Below are 20,319 nucleotides of genomic sequence, written 5' to 3'. Positions count from 1 at the left end.
GCGCCTGCCTGTGTACATATTTTTTCCAAACCATTTGTGTTGCATGCATCATGCCCCCATGTCCCTTAATATTTGTGTATCTTGTAAGAAGGATATTCCCTTACAATCCACAATTCCATTATGAACTTCAGTTAATTTAACAATATATATACAATAGTTTAATCTACCATCCATATTCTAGCTTTGTCAGTTGATCCAGTAATGTCCTTCATATCTGGAATAGTCTCTAAGCCTTTTTTTGTTTGTTTGTTTTTTAAATCTTTGAAGAATACTACCCTGTTATGGGCAGTAGATGTCCCCTCAGTCTGGGTTGGTCTGGTATTTTCTCATGATTAAGTTCAGATTATATATCTTTAGCTACCATAAAAGTGATGATAACATCCTTCTTGATATCACATGCAAAAGATACTGTTTTCATTTGGTGGCTTTTAGAAAGAATGACAGCTAACACTTCTTGCAGTAAACCCATGTGTCAGGCACTGCGTACATGCCCATAGTCTTAACCAATAAATAAATATTGCCTGCTGAAAGTCATCTAGAAAGCATATAGCAAAATCTTGACTCTACATTTTAACTCCACTGTGTCTTTATGTTGTTGCTGTTGGCAGAAATGACATCTTCCCCTTGTCTCTTAGAGAGCAGTCCTGAATCTCCAGTGACCATTACAGAGCCCTACCGGACCCTGTCAGGGCACACAGCCAAGATTACCAGTGTGGCATGGAGCCCACATCATGATGGAAGGCTGGTATCTGCTTCCTACGATGGTACAGCTCAGGTACTATTGTGTCCTTGATTCTGTAGGTTCTTCACTATGTATTCTAACTGGAACTCTTTCCTCTTTTCCCCCAGTTGTGTACATTCTTTCCCTGGCCATTATCTTCTATGGAAAGGGGTATTCTGAGCTCTAGAAGGCATTTTAATTCATCCCACATATCTGGGCCTCTGGCAGGCTAAGATTGGGTTTTTAAGTTTTGTTTTTGTTTTTATTTTTGTTTGACTTAGATGAAAGGGAAGGTATTGATAGGAACTAGCTAAATTCTAATGTTTTTTAACATTTCATTCTTACTGTCATATGATGGACTAAATTGATGTGAGAAGTACTCGCTCCTGTTTTAAACACAGAAACAATAGCTATAAATCATGAACAGTTTTTAATAATAAATTGGTGAGTCGAAAATCTTCAAGTTGGAAAAAATAAAGATGAGATGCCAAGCCAGAGCTATGAGGTAGGACTTTCAGATACGAGAACCAGAACAGACATGAGGAACTGGAGAGCTAACCTCTGATGGATGTCCATCTCAGTGCTGAGTTGTAATTGAGCTATCTGCACAAAGCTAGGAACCAGGAAGGGCTGCCCTCTGTGAAATGGAGACAGGAGTAATTCAAGAAACAGTAAGGAAATTGATAATTTCACAGCGATGGGGACAAAAAAAATCACCTGTGAGAAATCAGAATCCTACGCATGCACTACACATGCAGGTGTAGGCTCTAAATTAAAATTCGCTTCATGATGTCAGAATCCCCAGCCCAAAAAGCATAGAATACTGGTTTAGTACAGTGAAATCCATAGGGTACCATTAGAAGCTCGCTCAGAATCATCCCCATAAGAAAGTCTCTACATCCCAGAGTACATAAGCCACCTACAGGAAATAACATTTCTAAAATTTGAACTCCTAAGAGAAAATAATAAATCATAAAGGGAAATAAGAGTACACAGATTTTTTTTTTAAATCTTTTTAAACTTATATTCCCCCAAAGCAATAGATTAACCAGGAATTATCTATGCTATCATGTGACTTTTGGTTTTAGGTGTGGGATACTCTCCGAGAAGAGCCTCTTTGCAATTTCCGAGGACATCGAGGTCGACTTCTTTGTGTGGCATGGTCCCCACTGGATCCAGACTGCATCTACTCAGGGGCAGATGACTTCTGTGTGTACAAATGGCTCACTTCCATGCAAGAACATTCCCGGCCTCCTCAAGGTCAGTCAGAACCAGGAGCCCATAAATGCTTCCCTAATTCCCTTACTCCCTTCCTCAGTAATTGAGCTGATCAAGGTCAAGAAAAGAGGACATTCAGGTAGGGTGGCAGTGCCACTATGGCATGGGCTGCCTTCCTGATGAAGGAAGGCAGCCATGAGGACAGCATACAAATAGTAACGAGTACACCTAACACCCAGATCTTCGTTTCTGTATATCATTTTCTGTGCAAAGAGACCAACCAGGGCTTCTTAGAGAAATGGCTAATTCCATGTTGGGACAGGAAAAATATGAGAGGGCCTGGAACATCATCTGGTGCCACAAAGGAAGGAAGTGCTCAAAGAACTGAGATCTATCAAGAGGACAAAGAAGCCAGCTCGGAGGGGCTCCCACTAACCAAATCTGGGACAGTCTGAACTTGAAAATAATGAACAGGAGAATTCCATTTCTGGCAGTCAAAGATTTAAGTTGCCAGCTTGCCCACCTGCCATAAACAGCTAGAAAACTAGACAGGGGGCACCTGGGTGGCTTAGTTGGTTAAGCGTCTACCTTTGGCCCAGGTCATGATCCCGGGGTCCTGGGATCAAGCCCTACATTGGGCTCCCTGCTCAGCAAGGAGCCTGCTTCTCTCTCTGCTGCTCCCCCTGCTTGTTCTCTCCCTATCTCTCTCTCTCCCTCTCTCTCTCTGTCAAATAAATAAATAAAATCTTTTAAAAAAAACTAGACAGAATAATATACAAGTAAAAATGATCCAAATAAATGGAAGGATATATCTACATAAAAAATTTGTAAAAGAATGCTCATAGCAGCTTTATCTGTAATCACCACAAACTGAAAACAACCCACAAGTTCGTCAGCTGGTAAATAAACTGTGGTATATCCCTACAGTGGAATTCTACTCAGCAATAAAAAGAAAGTAACTACAGATCATCACAACAAAATGGATGAATCCCCAGAAATGTTTCACTGAGCAGAAGATGCTGGGCACAAAAGACTATACGTGCTGTATAATTCTAATGTACAGTAGGGAATACAAGTATATATAACATGAAATTCTAAAACAGGCAAAATTATAGTGACAGCACATGAGTGACTGCCTGGGACTCAGGAAGTGCACCTTGCTGCAAAGAGGCAGGAGGGATGTTTTGAGATAATGGAAATATTTTATATTTTATTTGTGGTGGTGAGTTACATGATTATACATCATGCATAATCAACTCATCAGAGTATTAAAAAGTGGGTATATTATGTTAAACTATACCTCAATAAAGATGATTTTAAAACAGCAAAGGATAAATGCCTTAAAACTTAGAAAGTAGGGGCGCCTGGGTGGCTCAGCTGGTTGAGCGTCTGCCTTCCACTCAGGTCCTGATCCCATGGTCCTGGGATCGAGCCCTTTGTCTTCAGGCTCCCTGCTCAGGGAGAAGCCTGCTTCTCCCTCTGCCCCTCCCTCCTGCTCATGTGCTCTCTCTCTCTCAGAGAAACAAATAAAATCTTAAAAAAAAAAAAAGTTAGAAAGTAAATAGGTAGTAACGGATTAAAACAAAATAGGAATCCATGAATCCATATTGAAAAAAAAGTGAAGGTCTAAATAAATGGGGAGAGACAAGAGCTCTTGTTCATAATAGAAAGCCAACTAATAAATGTAGAATGAATGATGGAATCAGAAAATTACCATTCAGCAATCATCACAGTAACAGTTTGTGGTCAAGAAACATCAATGGATACTAAAACTAGTGGACACAAATACTTAGTTTAGTAATTACAAAGGAAAAACAATTTTTCAGGGAGAAACCTGCAAGACACCCCCTTACTCAAGTGATCAAAGTAAACAACCAAATAATGAGACAAATAGAAACTTTGTGCTACCTCGAATGTTGTATTGATAGCATCACTCCTATGTATGCCAGTCCAAAATGCAAAACCTAAATTTATTCATGACAACATCAGGCGGTGGGGAAAATCAACAAAGTAACTGTCCTGTAATCTTTACAAGTTTCAAGTCCTGAAAGGTTAAAGGAAAACAAGCTTGTCTCAGGCTGAAGGAAACTAGAGAGACATAACAAACAAGTCCATCATGTAATCCTGGATTGTTTCCTTTTGCTATAAAAGACATTCTCGGTACATTTGGCAGAACTTGAATAAAGTATGTAGAGTAGACAGTAGTAATGTATTGATATTAATTTCCTGATTTTAATGGCTGTGCTGTAGTAATGTAGGAAAATGTCCCTCTGTGTAGAATATATACTATAAGTATTCAAGGATAATTGGGCATCATATTCATGATTTAATGAAATCCTACAAGGGTTTGGTTAACATGTTGATAATACAACTCTAAAAATTCATTGGGAAGGAAGGGAAATGGTGAGAATGCTATCAAAAAGAATGATGTTTGGAGATTCTCTCCTAGAGTGCTTTTAACCAAGAACATATATTTTAGTCTTTGGCCATCCCACCCTGAACACACCCGATCTCGTCTGATCTTGGAAGCTAAGCAGGGTCGGGCCTGGTTGGTACTTGGATGGGAGAATATATATATTAGTCTGTCCTTGTCTTAACTATGATTCCTCTAGGTAAGAAAAGTATTGAATTAGAGAAAAAAAGGCTCTCTCAACCTAAGCCAAAGCCCAAAAAGAAGAAAAAGCCCACCTCGAGAGCTCCTGTAAAGCAGGAAGGATATGATGGAAATGAAGACGAGAGCATCAGGGAGAGCTCGGGACCTGTTGAGAATGGCGTGTCGGACCAGGAGGGTGAGGAGGAAGCCCGGGAGCCAGAGTTCCCCAGTGGCATTGTCTCAGTGGGTATGTGGCCAAATCCTGTGTTTCCCAGACTCTAGGAGTTGGTAGGCTGGTCAAACTAAGCCAGGTCCTTACTCAGTTCTAAACTTCTCTGCCTCTGACCTACTTATTGTCCCATCCCTTTAACTTAGGTTGTATCTTTGGTGCTGTCAGAAACTGCATTCGTTTCTTAAAAGGTTGTTTTAAGCCTCTAAACCTCTTGGACGTGTTCAAGGGGATCTGGTGGAAGCCTGGGATGGAAACAGTGAAGGTCTTTAGAGAACACTTCTTACCAACTTGGGCAGGATAAGACTACAGGAATTAAAATGGCCAAAATCTGTGGTATAAACACATCCAGACCCTTTCCATACCAAGGGATGGCTGTTGGACACATAGTTGAGGAAAATAAAGAGTTAAAAGTTTAATGATTTATTTTTTTTTAGGCTTATCCAAATACCTCTTTATCACAAAATGGTTGAACAAAATGTCCTTTACCCCTATAGATCAACAGCTGGGCTTTTTTTTTTAAAGTTCAGTGTGTACTCAGGATTGTGACTTCATATCACATACCCTTAATATTCTCTATTGTAATTAAACATGTAATTAGTGCTTTGTCATCTAAATATGTAAGAAGTCTTTTGCCATCTGAGCAGTTTCAGAACTCCTGGGCCTGTGGTATAAAATTGTGGGGCTAGAAACAACTTCTCCTTAGACCAATTAGAGTTCCTGGAATACAGATGGTTTGTGAGGTGAGAAAAGGAAGACTACCCATGCTTCTTTTCCAAAGTATTTTATCTCCTATTATGGAATACATAAAATCATACTATTAAGCCTGGTATAGTTCTTAATTATTAAAAAGAACTAGATTCTGCATTGTTGTTCTCCAAACTTTTTTTCTTTATCCCCCATGATGTAGCTTCTAGAGAACCAGTTACCTGCACTCCGGTTTCGTTAGGCTTTGAAAAGTCAAAGGTCACTGTTAACAACAAAGTCACTTTACTGAAGAAGGAGCCACCTAAAGAGAAGCCAGGTTGGTGTCTAATGATTAAAATATTTTGTGAAAGCATCCTCAAATATTACATGCAACTGAAAACTCCATAAACTGTGGTTTTTATTGTTGTTGGTTTTTTGTTGGGGTTTTTGTTTGTTTTTTAGGTTTTAAATATTTGTTTGTTGTTTTGATTGTTTCAGTTTTGGGTCATTTTTTAAACAGTTTTAACACTTAAACAATTTAAACTTTTTTTTAATGTTTTAATGACAAAGGGTCATTTTGCAGCTGTTGGGAAGTAGGAACTTTTCTGATGCCCAACAGTATCCTTTCAATAGGTTACAGTCACACAATGGCCATCCAGTTTTGTGATTCTGATCAGCTTTTCTTCAGACAGTCTGTATTTTTATTACATTTCAGAATCCTTAACCAAGAAGCGAAAAGCTCGTTCCATGCTTCCACTGACTACCAGCCTGGACCACAGGTCCAAGGAGGAGCTTCATCAGGACTGTTTGGTATTAGCAACTGCAAAACACTCCAAAGGTACAAAAACAGACTTCCTTGGCCCATCCATAGTCTTCTGGGAACTAGCACATAAGAGATGCTTGTATATGTGTTGAATGAATGCACAAACAAATGTCTAAAATTATTTGTATTTCTACATTCTCTTCCAGGCTTCCCTCCCTGCCCCCCCCCCCGCCCCCACCAACCCCAAAGCCAAGCTCCCCATTCTGATTCACTGTCAGCACTGCCCAGTGACTTTGAGATGCAGTGCTCTGATTTATTGTTATAAATTGAGTTGTTACCAGCCATCTATGTGCCAGAATTGGTGTGATGGCTTAAATAGCTTAGCATGAATCAACTCCTTCAACTATCGTTTCCCTGGGACATAGTACCTTCATGTAGAAAAAAAAAACGTGCTTATTGGAAATATACCCATAATATGGCAGTTCCTTTTTTAGAATTTTGGTGGAAGTTTTTGTTTTAGAAGGTTTTTTATTTTACTTTTGCAAAGTCCTTATTCAGTATCTATTATTTTGATATTTGAGCAACTATATATTTTTTTAATTTTGAATTTTACATGTTAAAACGGGATACATATGATAAATGATACTCAAAGATTCAAAAAGAATGTAAATCTTTTTTATATTCCCACCCTGATACCTATTCCTTCCATTTCCCCTCAGGCCACACTATTGCCAGTTTCTTGTTTCTCTCCATAAATATTTTATGCTCTTCTTATATACATAGCCCTCTTTCGGGGACTTTTTGATGACTTCCTATAACTTATACATCTAATCATATAGTTTTACATTATTAACCTTACTGGAAAATTGCTCACATGACTTTTTTAAAAACAGAATGAATATTGAATCCCTCTGTGACAGATCCTAGTGAATGTTAAGGACATTTCTTGTTAGTTTTTTTGTTTTGTTTTTCACTGCATTTAAAATACATGTAGAGGGGCGCCTGGGTGGCTCAGTCGTTAAGCATCTGCCTTCAGCTCAGGTCATGATCCCAGGGTCCTGGGACCAAGCCCCGCATCAGGTTCCCTGCTCCGCGAGAGGCCTGCTTCTCCCTCTCCCTCTCCCACTCCCCCTGCTTATGTTCCCTCTCTCGCTGTGTCTCTGTCAAATAAATAAAATCTTTTTTAAAAATAAATAAATAAAATAAAATACATGTTGAATTTGGGGCTGGCTTTATATTCCCTTTTTCTTCCCCCCAAATCTTTATTTGAGCAAACTGCAAACTAAATTGTCTCACTGGATTTTGCCAAGGCTGAGCTTAACAAACTCAAAGTATTCTCATATTTTGTTACCCTTGTAACCAGCAGGGGTCTCTGTTAGCGTAAATAAGAGCACAAGACTCTTCTTTTCACTGTTGAAAAGGATGTTCTGGACATACATTTGGAAAATTGGACAGAAAATAGTAACCTCGTTTTCTTTTTGAATTAGCAGAGCTAAATGAGGAGGTGTGTACTGATCTTGAGGAAAGATTTCATCTGGGGCTTTTCACAGACCGGGCTGCCCTGTACAGAATGATTGAGGTTGAAGGTGAGGCAAGTCCAGTCAACGTAACCCAGCCTATCTTTATGCTTCCCTAACACCTCTACCTCCTTTATGGATGCCATCCTGTGGCATCATAATGGCTCATTTTACATGTCAACTAACTAGGTTTTGAGCTCCATGATCTGCATATTCGCAAACACCCCTTGCATCGGTCCTAGGACCCTGAACATACAGTGTTCACTGTGAGTGTAAGTGAAAGTGAGTGGGTGGACAAGCGACTAAGTGGGCTTCATACCACGTTATGAACACTCTGGGAGATGACTCTCCCTTCAGCCAGCAACAGCATATTCTAGGAGTTTGTTCCTCTCTTTCATCCGGCCTTTCTTATTGTGGAAGTCTGTGTAGACAGAGGTTTCTGAAACATCTTCCCAACATTCTCTCTCCTCCGAACAGGAAAAGGTCACTTGGAAAATGGCCACCCCGAGTTATTTCACCAGCTCATGCTTTGGAAGGGAGATCTAAAAGGTGTTCTTCAGACGGCAGCAGAAAGAGGGGAGCTGACAGACAGTCTGGTGGCTATGGCGCCAGTTGGTATGTCTTTCAACAAAAGTGCTATCACCTGGAGGATAAGTCCTCTAAAGGTGGACACTCTCATAGTGCCTGGGGGGCTCACTCAGTCTGTTAAGTGTCTGCCTTCAGCTCATGTCATGATCCTGGGGTCCTGGGATGGAGCCCCGCGTCAGGCTCCCCACTCCACTGGGAGTCTGCTTCTCCTCTGCCTCTGCCCAACCCCACCTCCCCCCTCCGCCCCGCCCTGTCCCCTGGCTCGTGCTCTCTCACACGCATTCTCTCTCAAAATCTTTTAAAAAGATGGACCCTCTCTCGCAGGACAGTTTGGCCATGTCTAACAACCTTAACACAGCAATTCTAAGTGTTGAGAATTAACTGTACTCACACATGCAAAATGACAAGTGTACGTGGACTGTCAATACAGCAGTATTTGTAATAGCAAAAGATCACAAGAACCTCTCTGTCCATCAGGAAGAGGCTGGTGACATCTTGTACCTCTAGACAGTAGAAGCTCCTATGAAAGAATGAAGCAGCTCTGTGCATTCTAATATGGAATAGAGCTCCAAAGTGTAGTAAGTGAGAAGAATCAAGGTATAGATGCACAGCAGTACTTACTAGTCTGTCATTTATACTTAAGTGTGTCTTCATAGACTTTTTCAAAAAGGTTTCAAAAAACTAATAATAATGGTTTTCTCCAGGGAAAGGAATTTGGACAAGTTTGGGTGGATAGATGCCAGGATAAAAAGGAAAGCTTTTATGCCATGCCCAGTTTTTTAACTGTATTTAAGTATACTATATATAGAGAGAGGGAGAGAGAAGTACACAGGCCATTGTCGAGACTGACAAGGAATTTCACCAGCCTGAATACACCCCTGTAACCGGCCCCCATATCAAGAAGTGTAACACTACCAGCACCCTGGAAGCTTCTCTCATGCTGCTTTTCATTCAGTCTCCACACACCCCAACAAGGGTAATCACTGTCCTGACATCCATACTCTTTTGTACCTTTTGAATTTTGCACTATTTTGTATGTGTTACATAACCAAAGAAAAAAACTGATGTTTTAAAATGTGGGTATAGGGAGAGTAGATGAAGCAGATGATCTGTAATGGCAGCTGAATTAGTATCTAAATGTTATACTTAATGCAGTGACTAAAACCAAGGCATTTTTAACCCAAATGTATGTATGTGCTAATTTTTTTTTCTTAAACCTGCTTCTTATTCAACCACCACCTTTTCTTTTTTTTTTTTTAATAGCTGGCTACCATGTGTGGCTGTGGGCCGTGGAAGCTTTTGCCAAACAGCTGTGTTTTCAAGATCAGTATGTCAAGGCTGCCTCTCACCTCCTTTCTATCCACAAAGTGTATGAAGCTGTAGAGCTGCTCAAGTCAAACCATTTCTACAGGTTTGTATGACCCTACAATTGAACCAATAGTTGAACATAATGTGAAATTCATCTGTTAAACAGCTCGGCTTACTGACAACCAGCACAAACCTCTGTTATAATTAAACATCTCAAACATACAGAAATATACGTATACTAGCTTAACAAACATCAGAGCACCCACTACCTGTACTTAACAAATATTAATTTTTGTCAGTGTTTGCCGCTGATCTTTTTCAGAACTTCTTTATCCCTAAAGTAACACAAATAGAGAAAACGGTATAAGACAGACAGGATCTTGCCAACCACCCCAAAAGCTCCCCGTGCCCCCAGTTTTGTTTTGTTTTAAGTATAACATTCCAGATTTGGTTGAATTGCCTTTCTCCAATTCTGTCCTCATCCCTTCTCTAGAAGTAACCACTCTCCTGAGATTGGTATGAATCCTTCCTATCCAAGTTATTACACTTTCACTGTAATATAACATAGTAAGTAGTGACAAACAGAAGGAATGAAGTATTTCTTGTAAACAGCATACAATTTGGTCTTGTTTTTTATCCAGTCTGATGGTTTCTGTCTTTTAATTGGCGTGCATAGGCCATTTACAATTAATGTAAATATTGGTGCGATTAAAATTTACCATCTTGCTATTTATCCCATCTATTATTTGTTCATTTTGTCTTTTCCTGCTTTCTTCTGAATCAATTGAATATTTTCTTATCTCCAATACTGGCTTATTAGCTATACTCCTATTCATTTATTTTATGGTTGCTTTAGGGCTTGTGATGATTAGCATTTTTAATTTATCACAGTTTACTTTCAAATAATATTGTATTACTTCTTTCAGACAATATATTTCTTTCCTTCCTACCTGTCCTTCCTGCTGTTGTCATATATTTGACATGTTATAGCCCCAGATTACACTATTAGAATTTTTGCTTTAACCTGCCATCTTTCTAAATAATTTTTTATTAATTTTAAAATATTTTTTTAATATTTGCCCACATACATATTTCCAGCATTTTTCATTCTCTTATATAGGTCCAAGGCTCTAATTGCTATCAACTCCTTCTTCACCTGAACAAGATCTTCACGTCTTGTAGTGTGATTCTTCTGGCAACCAATTCCATCAACTTTTGTCTGTCATTTATAAAGCCTATAATTTTGCTTTCATTTTAAAGGATCTTTCTCTGGCAGTTTTTGTCTTTCAGGGCGTCAAAGATGACATTCCTTTCTCTTACATTGTTTTTGACTTGACTACTGCATTTAATCTCATCTTTATTATGTAAGAACTATGTCATTTTTCTCTTACTATTTTTAGGACTTTCTCCCATCACTGATTTTCAGCCATTTGATGTGATGGCTTTGAGGGGACTTTCTTTTTCTTTATTCTGTTTTGGTCTGTCTTCCTTTAGAGAGTGTGGAACTCTGTTTTAGAGAGCATTAAAGTTGCTATGGATCTAGGGCGCCTGGGTGGCTCAGTAAGTTAAGTGGCTGACTTCGGCTCAGGTCATGATCCTGGGTTCCTGGGATTGAGCCCCGTGTCAGGGCTCCCTGCTCAGTGGGAAGTCTGCTTCTCCCTCTGCCCCTCCCACAGCTCATGGTTGCTTGCTCACTTGCTCTCTCAAATAAATAAAATCTTTAAAAAGTTGCTATGGATCAGCTTGATCTTTTCATAGCTTGTGTTTAGGCTTTCTTAGGACAAGTTTAAAGAAATCTATACTCTAGAATTAGTTGGCCCTTCTACCTTCTGAATGCCTTGTGTATTCAACAAATCAACTCACATGTCTGGCTGGTCAAAACACAAAAGTCCCCCAGGCCCCTGAGTGAGCTCTGGGAGATACTCAGCTTACAGTTCCCTGATTGTTCTTTGTCCAGCCTTAAAGAGTTTCATACACATGTATGGTTTAGCCAAAGACTCCATGGGATTCCCCACACAGAGTTCTGTAGATCCTTCTCTGGACAGCTTCTTCCTTCCTATCATCCTGGCCCTTAGATTCCAATTGCTTTGTCTCTCCACTCAGTGAGACTGCTGAGGCTCTGCTGGGGTTCCCTGTAAGAAGATGCCTGCAGGGGGGCCCTGACAGGGCTCACATCATTGGTTCCCTTCTCTCCAGGATGACAGTCCTGAGCTGCCTGGTGCCCAGGGTCTGAAAAAATACATATTTTGTCTAGTTTTATGGCAGGAGGGTAAGTCTGGTCACTATTACTCCGTCATGGCTAGAAGTTGATATCTCAAAATACTTCTTAAATGTTGTTCTGCCTAGGTCAATTTAATCCAAAATACTTTAATTCCAGCTACAACTTTATGTTGGCTGCAACTAAGAAGTTGTATGTCACTTGGAAAATATTAGTTCACAGAATTATACAGATATTCTAAATGTTAACACATTTCATTATAAAATATCAAAAAAAAAAAAAAAATCACATTCTTTAATACCACCATCGGTCTCTTCAGAAGAATCTTTAACTTTTGGGAAGCTGTCATGCCCAGAGTAGCAGGCACAAATTTCCTAAAATTCTAGTTTTCACTTGAAAGCTCAAATTTTATCATTGGCAACAATACTGGTGGTTGTTTTCTGTGAAGGGACAGGACTTGGGGACCCCCAGGAATCCAGAGACCACACGTTAAGAACTGCTGACCTAGGTAAAGAATTGAGCTCAGCATGTGGTTTTAACTTCTCACGTAGTACAGGAAAACGTTTTTTTATAGGCTGTTGAACAGTATAAACAATACAAGAGGGACAGTTTGTCATAGCCTTTTCAAATTGGCTAATACCTGTTCTTGCCTCTAGGGAAGCTATTTCAGTTGCCAAGGCCCGACTGCGCCCAGAGGACCCGATCCTGAAGGACCTGTATCTCACCTGGGGAGCCATCCTGGAAAAAGATGGCCATTATGCTGTAGCCGCCAAATGGTAAGCCTGAGGGAACAGGCATGTATCCGAACATAGAAGAGCAGGATAAGAATAATACATTTGGGGGGGACGTAAAGTGAATAGAAAATAAAAAGGCATATGTGTTTTAAACCCGGCTTCATAAGATTCATCAGGACCTACCTCCTTGGTATTTATATGAATCATGGTAACTATTCAGAAAACTTCAGTAGCAGACTCAGGAGGTCCCCCTTTTTCTAGTAATGTCTTTACCATCAAACAAGGAAACTGGAAGGGAATGAAGACTCTGTTTGGGTTCAGTTCAGCAAATGTTGAGGTTCCTTTATGTTCTTACCCTGTATGAGGCTGTCACTCATTATCTGTGTGGCAGTGGAAGGGGGAATAGATCTGTTTATGACACTTTGGGGTTTTCTTTGTATTGCAGCTATTTAGGGGCTGCTTCTGCCTATGACGCAGCCAAAGTTTTGGCCAAGAAGGGAGATGCAGCATCACTTAAGACGGCTGCAGAGTTGGCTTCCATTGTAGGAGAGAATGAGTTGTCCTCTTCCCTGGCTCTCCGATGTGCCCAGGAGCTGCTTTTGGCCAGGAACTGGGTGGGAGCCCAGGAAGCCCTGAAGCTGCATGAAAGTCTAAAGGTCAGTCTGTTACTGTATCTCCTGGTATTTAAGAAGGAAGGGCCCTAAGCCCTTTTCTAGTTGAATTCCAAATGAATAAGCCAGTTGAACGAGCTGTACCAGTTAGGCAGGTACCCTTAGAAGTGTCCAGCAAGCCCTGGCCATACTATCCCATGGAAGTACCTTGGCTTGTCAGTTGCCACATTCAGAGTAAGAGAGAATGTGGTCATTCACAGTCGTTCTCCTTCCTTATCAGTTTGTGTACCACATATATGAGCAGACTTTAGTCAGCTCAGCCCCTAGGCTAGCAGTCTGGTATTTCTTCATTGGTGTCATCAGGTCTTTGAAGAGGGAGAGGAAGAGGGATTAGCCTCTGACAGAAATCATGGTGCTCTGCCATTGCACCCCTCGTTAGCTTTAAGCCATAAAGAAGTGTGGTAAAATCAGTATTTTGTTAAATGTCTATTTATCCCTTTCTGGTTAAAAATGAGTAATTTACCATTGCCTTATTTGACACATCAAAACCAAGATTACTTTTTTTTTTTTTAAGATTTTATTTATTTGACAGAGAGAGACACAGTGAGAGACGGAACACAAGCAGGGGGAGTGGGAGAGGGAGAAGCAGGCTTCCCGCCGAGCAGGGAGGCCAGTGCAGGGCTTGATCCCAGGACCCTGCAGATGCTTAATGACTGAGCCACCCAGGCTCCCCAAAACCGAGATTACTTTTAAAAGCATCAGCATTCTCAGTTTCCAAAACACATAAACATTTGGTCCGTTTTAGACAACTTTGCTGGTCAGATACTAACATGAACTTTGTAAGTTCCTCTTTCCCTAGTAGAGTTACTGGGCCTAAAGACAGTTCCTAGCTAAATATTCATAAGCCAAGAAAAATAGTAGCTTTTGGGCACCTGGGTGGCTCAGTTGTTAAACATTTGCCTTCGGCTCAGGTCATGATCCCGGGGTTCTGGGATCGAGCCCCACATCGGGCTCCCTGCTCTGCGGGAAGCCTGCTTCTCCCTCTCCCACTCCCCCTGCTTGTGTTCCCTCTCTGGCTGTCTCTCTCCCTGTCAAATAAATAAAAATCTTGGGGCGCCTGGGTGCCTCCGTTGGTTAAGCAACTGCCTTCAGCTCAGGTCATGATCCTGGAGTCCCGGAATCGCGTCCCCCATCGGGCTCCCTGTTCGGTGGGGGGCCCGTTTCTCCCTCTGACCCTCCCCCCTCTCATGCTCTCTCTCTCTCCTTCTTGCTCTCAAATAAATAAATAAAATCCTTAAATAAATAAATAAATAAAAATCTTGAAAAAAAAAAGGAAAATAAATACTGCAAAATAAAAATGGAGACAAAAGTAGTACACTCTCAAAGATAGTGTCATTTTGTGTATTAGTTATAAGTGACCAAATCTAGAGAGAGTTTAATTTATCCATAGCAAAAAAAAAAAAAAGTTTCCAAAATGGCTATTTAGCATTTCTTTTTTTTCCTCTTAAACAGCATCCTTATCAAAGCAAGAAAACCTTTAAGCTTATGCTAAATGCTGTTCTGATAATGATCAGGCTATTTTGGCTACGTGGAACAGAGACCTTCTGAAGCTTAACTGAGAAGATATTATTATAAGGGTACACATGAATCTCATGGCAACTGAAAGTCTAGCAAAAAGAAACATTTTCTTCTAGGGCTTCTCTCTGTGCTTCTATTCTCGTCTCTTCCAGCTGACTCCCTTTTAAACTTACTGAGACGTGGTACCTAACATCTGCCCCAGCTCTCAGATCTACACAGCTTATCTGCTGTAGCACCTTCTGCCCATTACACTTTATTTCTGTATCCCTTAATCTAAAGTTTGGGCAGGGGCTAAGAACTGGATGAATCCAGGCCATCTTTCCTCAAACTGGGCCACAAGACTTAGGTGGCTGGCCTGCATGTGGCTTACATTATAGTGGGCAGGGCTCCGTGTTATAAAAATGTTTGCTTGGGCTCCAGGCTACTTCCAGGATCCCTGCAAAGGCATCTGGAAAAATGTCTATTAGATCACATCTTTTCCCCCTCACTCGTGACTCACACTGGCCAGAGGCAGCCCACTAAGGGGTTTGGTTGCTACAGATGTAATGGGGAACACACTGAGAAACTGAGAACTCTCGAGACAGGCACTTGCACTGCATAACAGTTCCTATCCTTTGTGGTTGGGCTCCAGGGGCAGAGACTGGTGTTTTGCCTTCTTGAGCTACTGTCCAAGCACCTGGAGGAAAGGCAGCTTTCAGAGGCCAGAAGCTCTTCCTACAACGCCTGGGCTGCGGGCACTGAAGGGCCCTTCGTGGAGAGGGTGACTGCTGTATGGAAGAGTACCTTCAGCCTGGATAGCCCAGAGCAGTATCAGGCAGCACTGCAGCAACTGCAGAGTATCCAGTACCCATCTGCTACAAACAACACTCCCTCCAAACAGGTACCCTGTCTGCACTCTGTAGTAAGACTTCCTTAATTCGTGTCCACTATAATAATGAAACAAGTTGAATGCCAGTTTGCATTTCAGAAAAGACCAAGGCAGGCCCAGGCAACCTGGAAAGATCCCTCCGGACTAATTAAAGCCTTTTGGCTTTGAAGTTAGTCTTGATCAGTCTTCTCTTTAAAAAAAAAAAAAAGGAGCAGAAAAAAAGCCTAAAAATACAGAAAAGCATAGAGAAAAATAGAGTACCCGTCAACCAGAATTAACAAATGTTCACATTTTGTCATTTTTGCTTTACTGTGTTTTGGTTTTGTTTTGTATATTCTTCTAGTTTTTAGTAAAAGAAATACAATAAGGTTGAAGTCCCTGGTACTCCATTTCCCTTTCCTAGCTCACCAAAGGCAGCCCCTAAGTCAGGCCATATGTATTCTTTTGTGCCTTCCTTATTTCAGTGAGCAGTTTGTAAAATCTCTCCATATTGATGCAAAGAGATAAAGTTGATTCATTTTAACAGCTATACCCATCCTATAAATAGGTATCAGTTTATCTACTTTTTCTTTTGAAAATGAGGGCATATTATTTTTGAGAAACAAGACTTTCTCAAATGATATATAACACTTTGGGAAACAGTTTGGCAGTTTCTTATAAAGTTAAACATAGACATGCTCAGGAGCCCAACAATCCCACTGCCTAGATATTTCACTAAAAGAAATGAAATCAGGTGTCCACACAAACTTTTACACAAATGTTTGTTGCAGCTTAGTTCACAACAACCAAAAATGAGAACCCAAATGTCCATCAGTTGGTGAATGGATATGCAGACTTTGTTATATCCATACAGTGGAATACTATGCAACACTAAAAAGGACCGAACTAGTGACACAGAAATAGTATCAATGAATCCTGAAACTATTATGATAAGTGAAAGAACGAAGACACAAAAGACTGTATACTCGTGTTTCTATTTATATGAATTCTAGAAAAGACAAAATTTATAGTGACCAAAACTAGATCAGTGGTTGCCAAGGGGTGGGGAGAGGGGATTGCGTACAAAGGGACACACAGGGATATTTTACAATGATGAAAATGTTCTAGGTCTTGATTTTGGTGGTGATTGTAGCATATATATATATACATATACATATACATACATACACAGATATATGTATTTATCAAAACTCATCAAATTGCTCACTATAATCTTAATTATACTCCAGCTTGGTTGGTTGAATTACAGCTTTTAGTTCCGAAACTCACTTTTTGTTTTAATTAAATACAAATGTCAAGGCATTTTTTTTTTTTTAGCATGAGCAGACTTTAACACCAGACAAGGTATGTTACTGTGCAGCTAGATAGGAAAGTTTCTCGGATAGGGAAGCAAAAATGGGTGGTGGAGATAGGAGAAGCTTTCTTAAACGTCCACGGTCTATACTTCTTCCAAGTGCAGTCAATAGGAATATTTCTGGTATCATCGCAGTGCTTGCTGTGGGAGAATGTTTAAGTGAAACTCTGGCTCCTCCCTCCAGCTTCTGCTTCACATTTGCCATGACCTGACCTTGGCAGTGCTGAGCCAGCAGGTGGCCTGCTGGGACGCGGCTGTGGAAGCCCTGCTTCGAGCTGTGGTCCGGAGCTATGACTCCGGAAACTTCACCATCATGCAGGAAGTGCACTCAGCCTTTCTTCCTGAAGGTAAATGACCGCCCCCCCCCCGCCCCAATCTCTGCTGGGGCATGCCTGCTAACGGATGATATAACCACCACCAGTTGTACAGCACTAGGAGGACATACATCAGTGAAAGATAGAGACCGGCCAGCTATATCATTTACCACCCAGTTTGAATTCTCTTACCCAGGCTCCTAAGAGGTAGCCAGAATGACTGAGCTGTTTTCCTTTACCTGGCCCTACCTACCTTATCTACCTTACTGCCTTCTATAAATTTTCCTACACAGTTTGAGAGAAATAGCCATGTGCTCACAAGTTAGTTAAGAATGGAAAAGCTCATGGGGTGCTTGGCTGGCTCAGTCGGAGGAGCATGCAACTCTTGATCTCAGGATTAGAAGTTTGAGCCCCATGCTGGGTGTAGAGAAACATTTAAAATAAATCAATGAATTAAAAAAAAGAGAGAGAAGCACAGCAGAAAGACATTCTTTGAGCTGCACAGTCACTAAACTAAATCACTGTGATTTTTTTCAGACATAGTGGGATCTTACCTACCAGAGCTTTCATAGGAACATGGAATATTTTTTCTATAATGCTTTGACACATAGAGTACAGCAACAAGAATGCTGCCCTAGGTCAGGAAATGTTTAGCTCTAGTTGGCTTTTGGTGAAGGGCATGTGGTCCCATGGATCACTGCTATCCTTTCTTCTTGAGATCCTCTCCTTGAGTGATAGGAAACATAAGGGGAGGGGCCAGATTTCTAGCAGATAAAGAAACACACAACCCTAAATCATTTTCTTCTCCCCCTAGGCTGTGACCATCTAAGAGACAAACTAGGTGAACATCAGTCCCCTACCACACCAGCTTTCAAAAGTTTGGAGGCCTTTTTTATTTATGGACATCTGTATGAATTCTGGTGGTCTCTCTCCAGGCCTTGCCCCAAATCCAGTGTTTGGGTAAGAGCTGCTCACAGAAGGACAACCTCTGTTGAGCAAAGCCAGCAGATAAACAATGCCAGCCCTGAAGAAACAGACCCCAAAGTTTCTCAGCCAGAGACAAGCAGGCCTCCAGAATTAGATGTGAGACTCACAGAAGAAAGCGAGCAGATGCTGATCACTTGTAAAGAGCTTTTTTCAGAAAAGCACGCCAGTCTCCAAAACTCACAGAGAACCGTTGCTGAAGTCCAAGAGACCTTGGCAGAAATGATCCGCCAACACCAGAAGAGTCAAGTCTGTAAGTCTACAACAAATGGTCCTGATAAGAATGAATCTGAACAGGTGGCAGAAAAGTCCCTGTCTAGTCCTCCGAGCGAGTGGTAAGTAGTGAGTCTGTACAAGATGGAATTGGACATACCCTGCTGAGTTCTCACTGAGTTCTCACATCTTCATCAGATAAAAATCAGCACATGATGAGCTTGATCATGTCACTTGCCAGCACCATAATATGGTATGCACCGGACTTGGAGTCCAGCATGGGTTCTAATCCTGGCTCTACTGAGTGACCCCAGGCAAGATTCTTAATGTTTCTGAGCTTTTGTTCCCTCATCTGTAATTGGGATAATTGGGAGTACCTACTCCTACCTTGCTTGTTTGGGGAATTAAATGAAATCACAAATAATGTTAATAACAATAGGACAGACAATAAAATAATACCTTTGAGCAAAAAGTAGATTTCCCCCTCCCCAAAAAATTAATCATGTAAAATGGGGAGTTGTATTATTGCATCATTAATGAAAACCACAGTTTTTCAGTTGTTCTGTGCTATCCCAGAAAATAGACAAAAAAATAGTGGTACAAAACTGCATGTTGAATTGAGAAAATCCCAAGTGATCAGAATGCTGTAGCATCCTAATCACTTCTGTTCAACATAGGGTCCAGGTGGATGACAGGAGCCAATCACCAATCACTGTAAAGCTCATCTGCACTATTACAGGGCGCTCTGCCTTGGGCATTTGTGGTGATTAACGATTACTGATTGGTTATTATGCTGAGTGCCTTTTACCTAGATTGTCTCCCAGCACAAGGCTTAAAACATAGTAACTAGTACCATCAATAAACTGATAACTAGTGTCAGTAACTGAAAAAAAAAATTAAGAAGTTTTGAAGCCCTTATATATTTATTGCTGTAAAAATACTCCCATTGGGGAAAAAAAAGACTCCCATTGAAATCTTGAGTCAGAGTTTTGAGTCACTTTTCCAGTAAGCCACCACACTCTAGGCAGCTCTAGGTTTGGTTTTAGTAACAAGAAAAACACTAAAAAGTTCTCTAACCTAGCAGCTCTTAACCTCTGGATCACAGGACTCCTTTGAGAAGCTTAAGACACTCTTCCCAGAAAAAATGTGCGTCCATATACCTACGGTTAGGAGCCCCAGCTATGTCGACTACTCCCAGAGAAATCCAGGCTTTCTGCACTTGGCTGCAAAACTGAATCCCCTCAAGATCCTAAATTTTCATTAGAGCTATGTGTCTGAGAAGTGGGGATTTGGAAAATAGTGAATGGTATTTCATTTTGAAAACTTCGTATCAAATTAAATTCCCTCCTCTTGACCTTTGTATTAAAAATGAGAGATAAGACCCAGATGACAAAAGAATTTTATTTATGGGATAACAGTTAAAAGTTATGTGGGGCAAGGCATATGACTTACGCTCTTTTTATTATTATTACTAGTAAAGAAGAAAAAAATCAGCCACTTTCTCTGCCTGAGTTAACCAAAAGGCTTACGGAGGCAAATGAGAAAATAGCTAAATTTCCTGAGAGTGTTAAGGTAAGATTTATAGCAGTTCATTTGGTAAAACATGATTTTTTTATATTATCTATTGACTATACCAAATTTTTAAGGTCATCTGATTCTTTCTACCAAATCTGTACACATTTGTATATGATTAAAAATTTAGGAGCGTGGGTGGCTCAGTCGTTAAGCGTCTGCCTTCGGCTCAGGTCATGATCCCAGAGTCCTGGGATCGAGCCCTGCGTCGGGCTCTCTGCTCAGCGGAAAGCCTGCTTCTCCCTCTCG

At 40.7% G+C, this 20,319-nt stretch overlaps 1 protein-coding gene across 5 annotated transcripts in view; it reads left to right on the top strand.

Annotated features, from left to right (window-relative positions):
* GEMIN5 (gem nuclear organelle associated protein 5) overlaps window positions 1–20,319 on the top strand; it is a 46,838-nt gene that overhangs the window by 18,998 nt on the left and 7,521 nt on the right. For 2 of the 5 annotated variants that reach the window (XM_081826216.1, XM_081826214.1), the window contains exons 14-27: window positions 636–775; window positions 1,810–1,981; window positions 4,552–4,779; window positions 5,672–5,785; window positions 6,164–6,286; window positions 7,702–7,797; window positions 8,206–8,343; window positions 9,580–9,727; window positions 12,499–12,618; window positions 13,022–13,232; window positions 15,397–15,645; window positions 17,172–17,334; window positions 18,116–18,620; window positions 19,974–20,070. In XM_081826216.1, the coding sequence (XP_081682342.1) occupies window positions 636–775; window positions 1,810–1,981; window positions 4,552–4,779; window positions 5,672–5,785; window positions 6,164–6,286; window positions 7,702–7,797; window positions 8,206–8,343; window positions 9,580–9,727; window positions 12,499–12,618; window positions 13,022–13,232; window positions 15,397–15,645; window positions 17,172–17,334; window positions 18,116–18,620; window positions 19,974–20,070 (2,504 nt within the window). Of the gene's footprint in view, window positions 1–635; window positions 776–1,809; window positions 1,982–4,551; window positions 4,780–5,671; window positions 5,786–6,163; window positions 6,287–7,698; window positions 7,798–8,205; window positions 8,344–9,579; window positions 9,728–12,498; window positions 12,619–13,021; window positions 13,233–15,396; window positions 15,646–17,171; window positions 17,335–18,115; window positions 18,621–19,973; window positions 20,071–20,319 lie in introns of all 5 variants that reach the window. The other 3 variants (XM_081826215.1, XM_081826213.1, XM_081826217.1) reach the window with 2 other exon arrangements.

Source organism: Leptonychotes weddellii, chromosome 7 (genome assembly GCF_054177405.1).
Source record: "Leptonychotes weddellii isolate Sample4059 chromosome 7, ASM5417740v2, whole genome shotgun sequence".
In the NCBI taxonomy this organism is placed as follows: Eukaryota; Metazoa; Chordata; class Mammalia; order Carnivora; family Phocidae; genus Leptonychotes; species Leptonychotes weddellii.
Note: the sequence above shows the minus strand (reverse complement) of the source record. Positions and strands in the feature narration are given on the sequence as shown.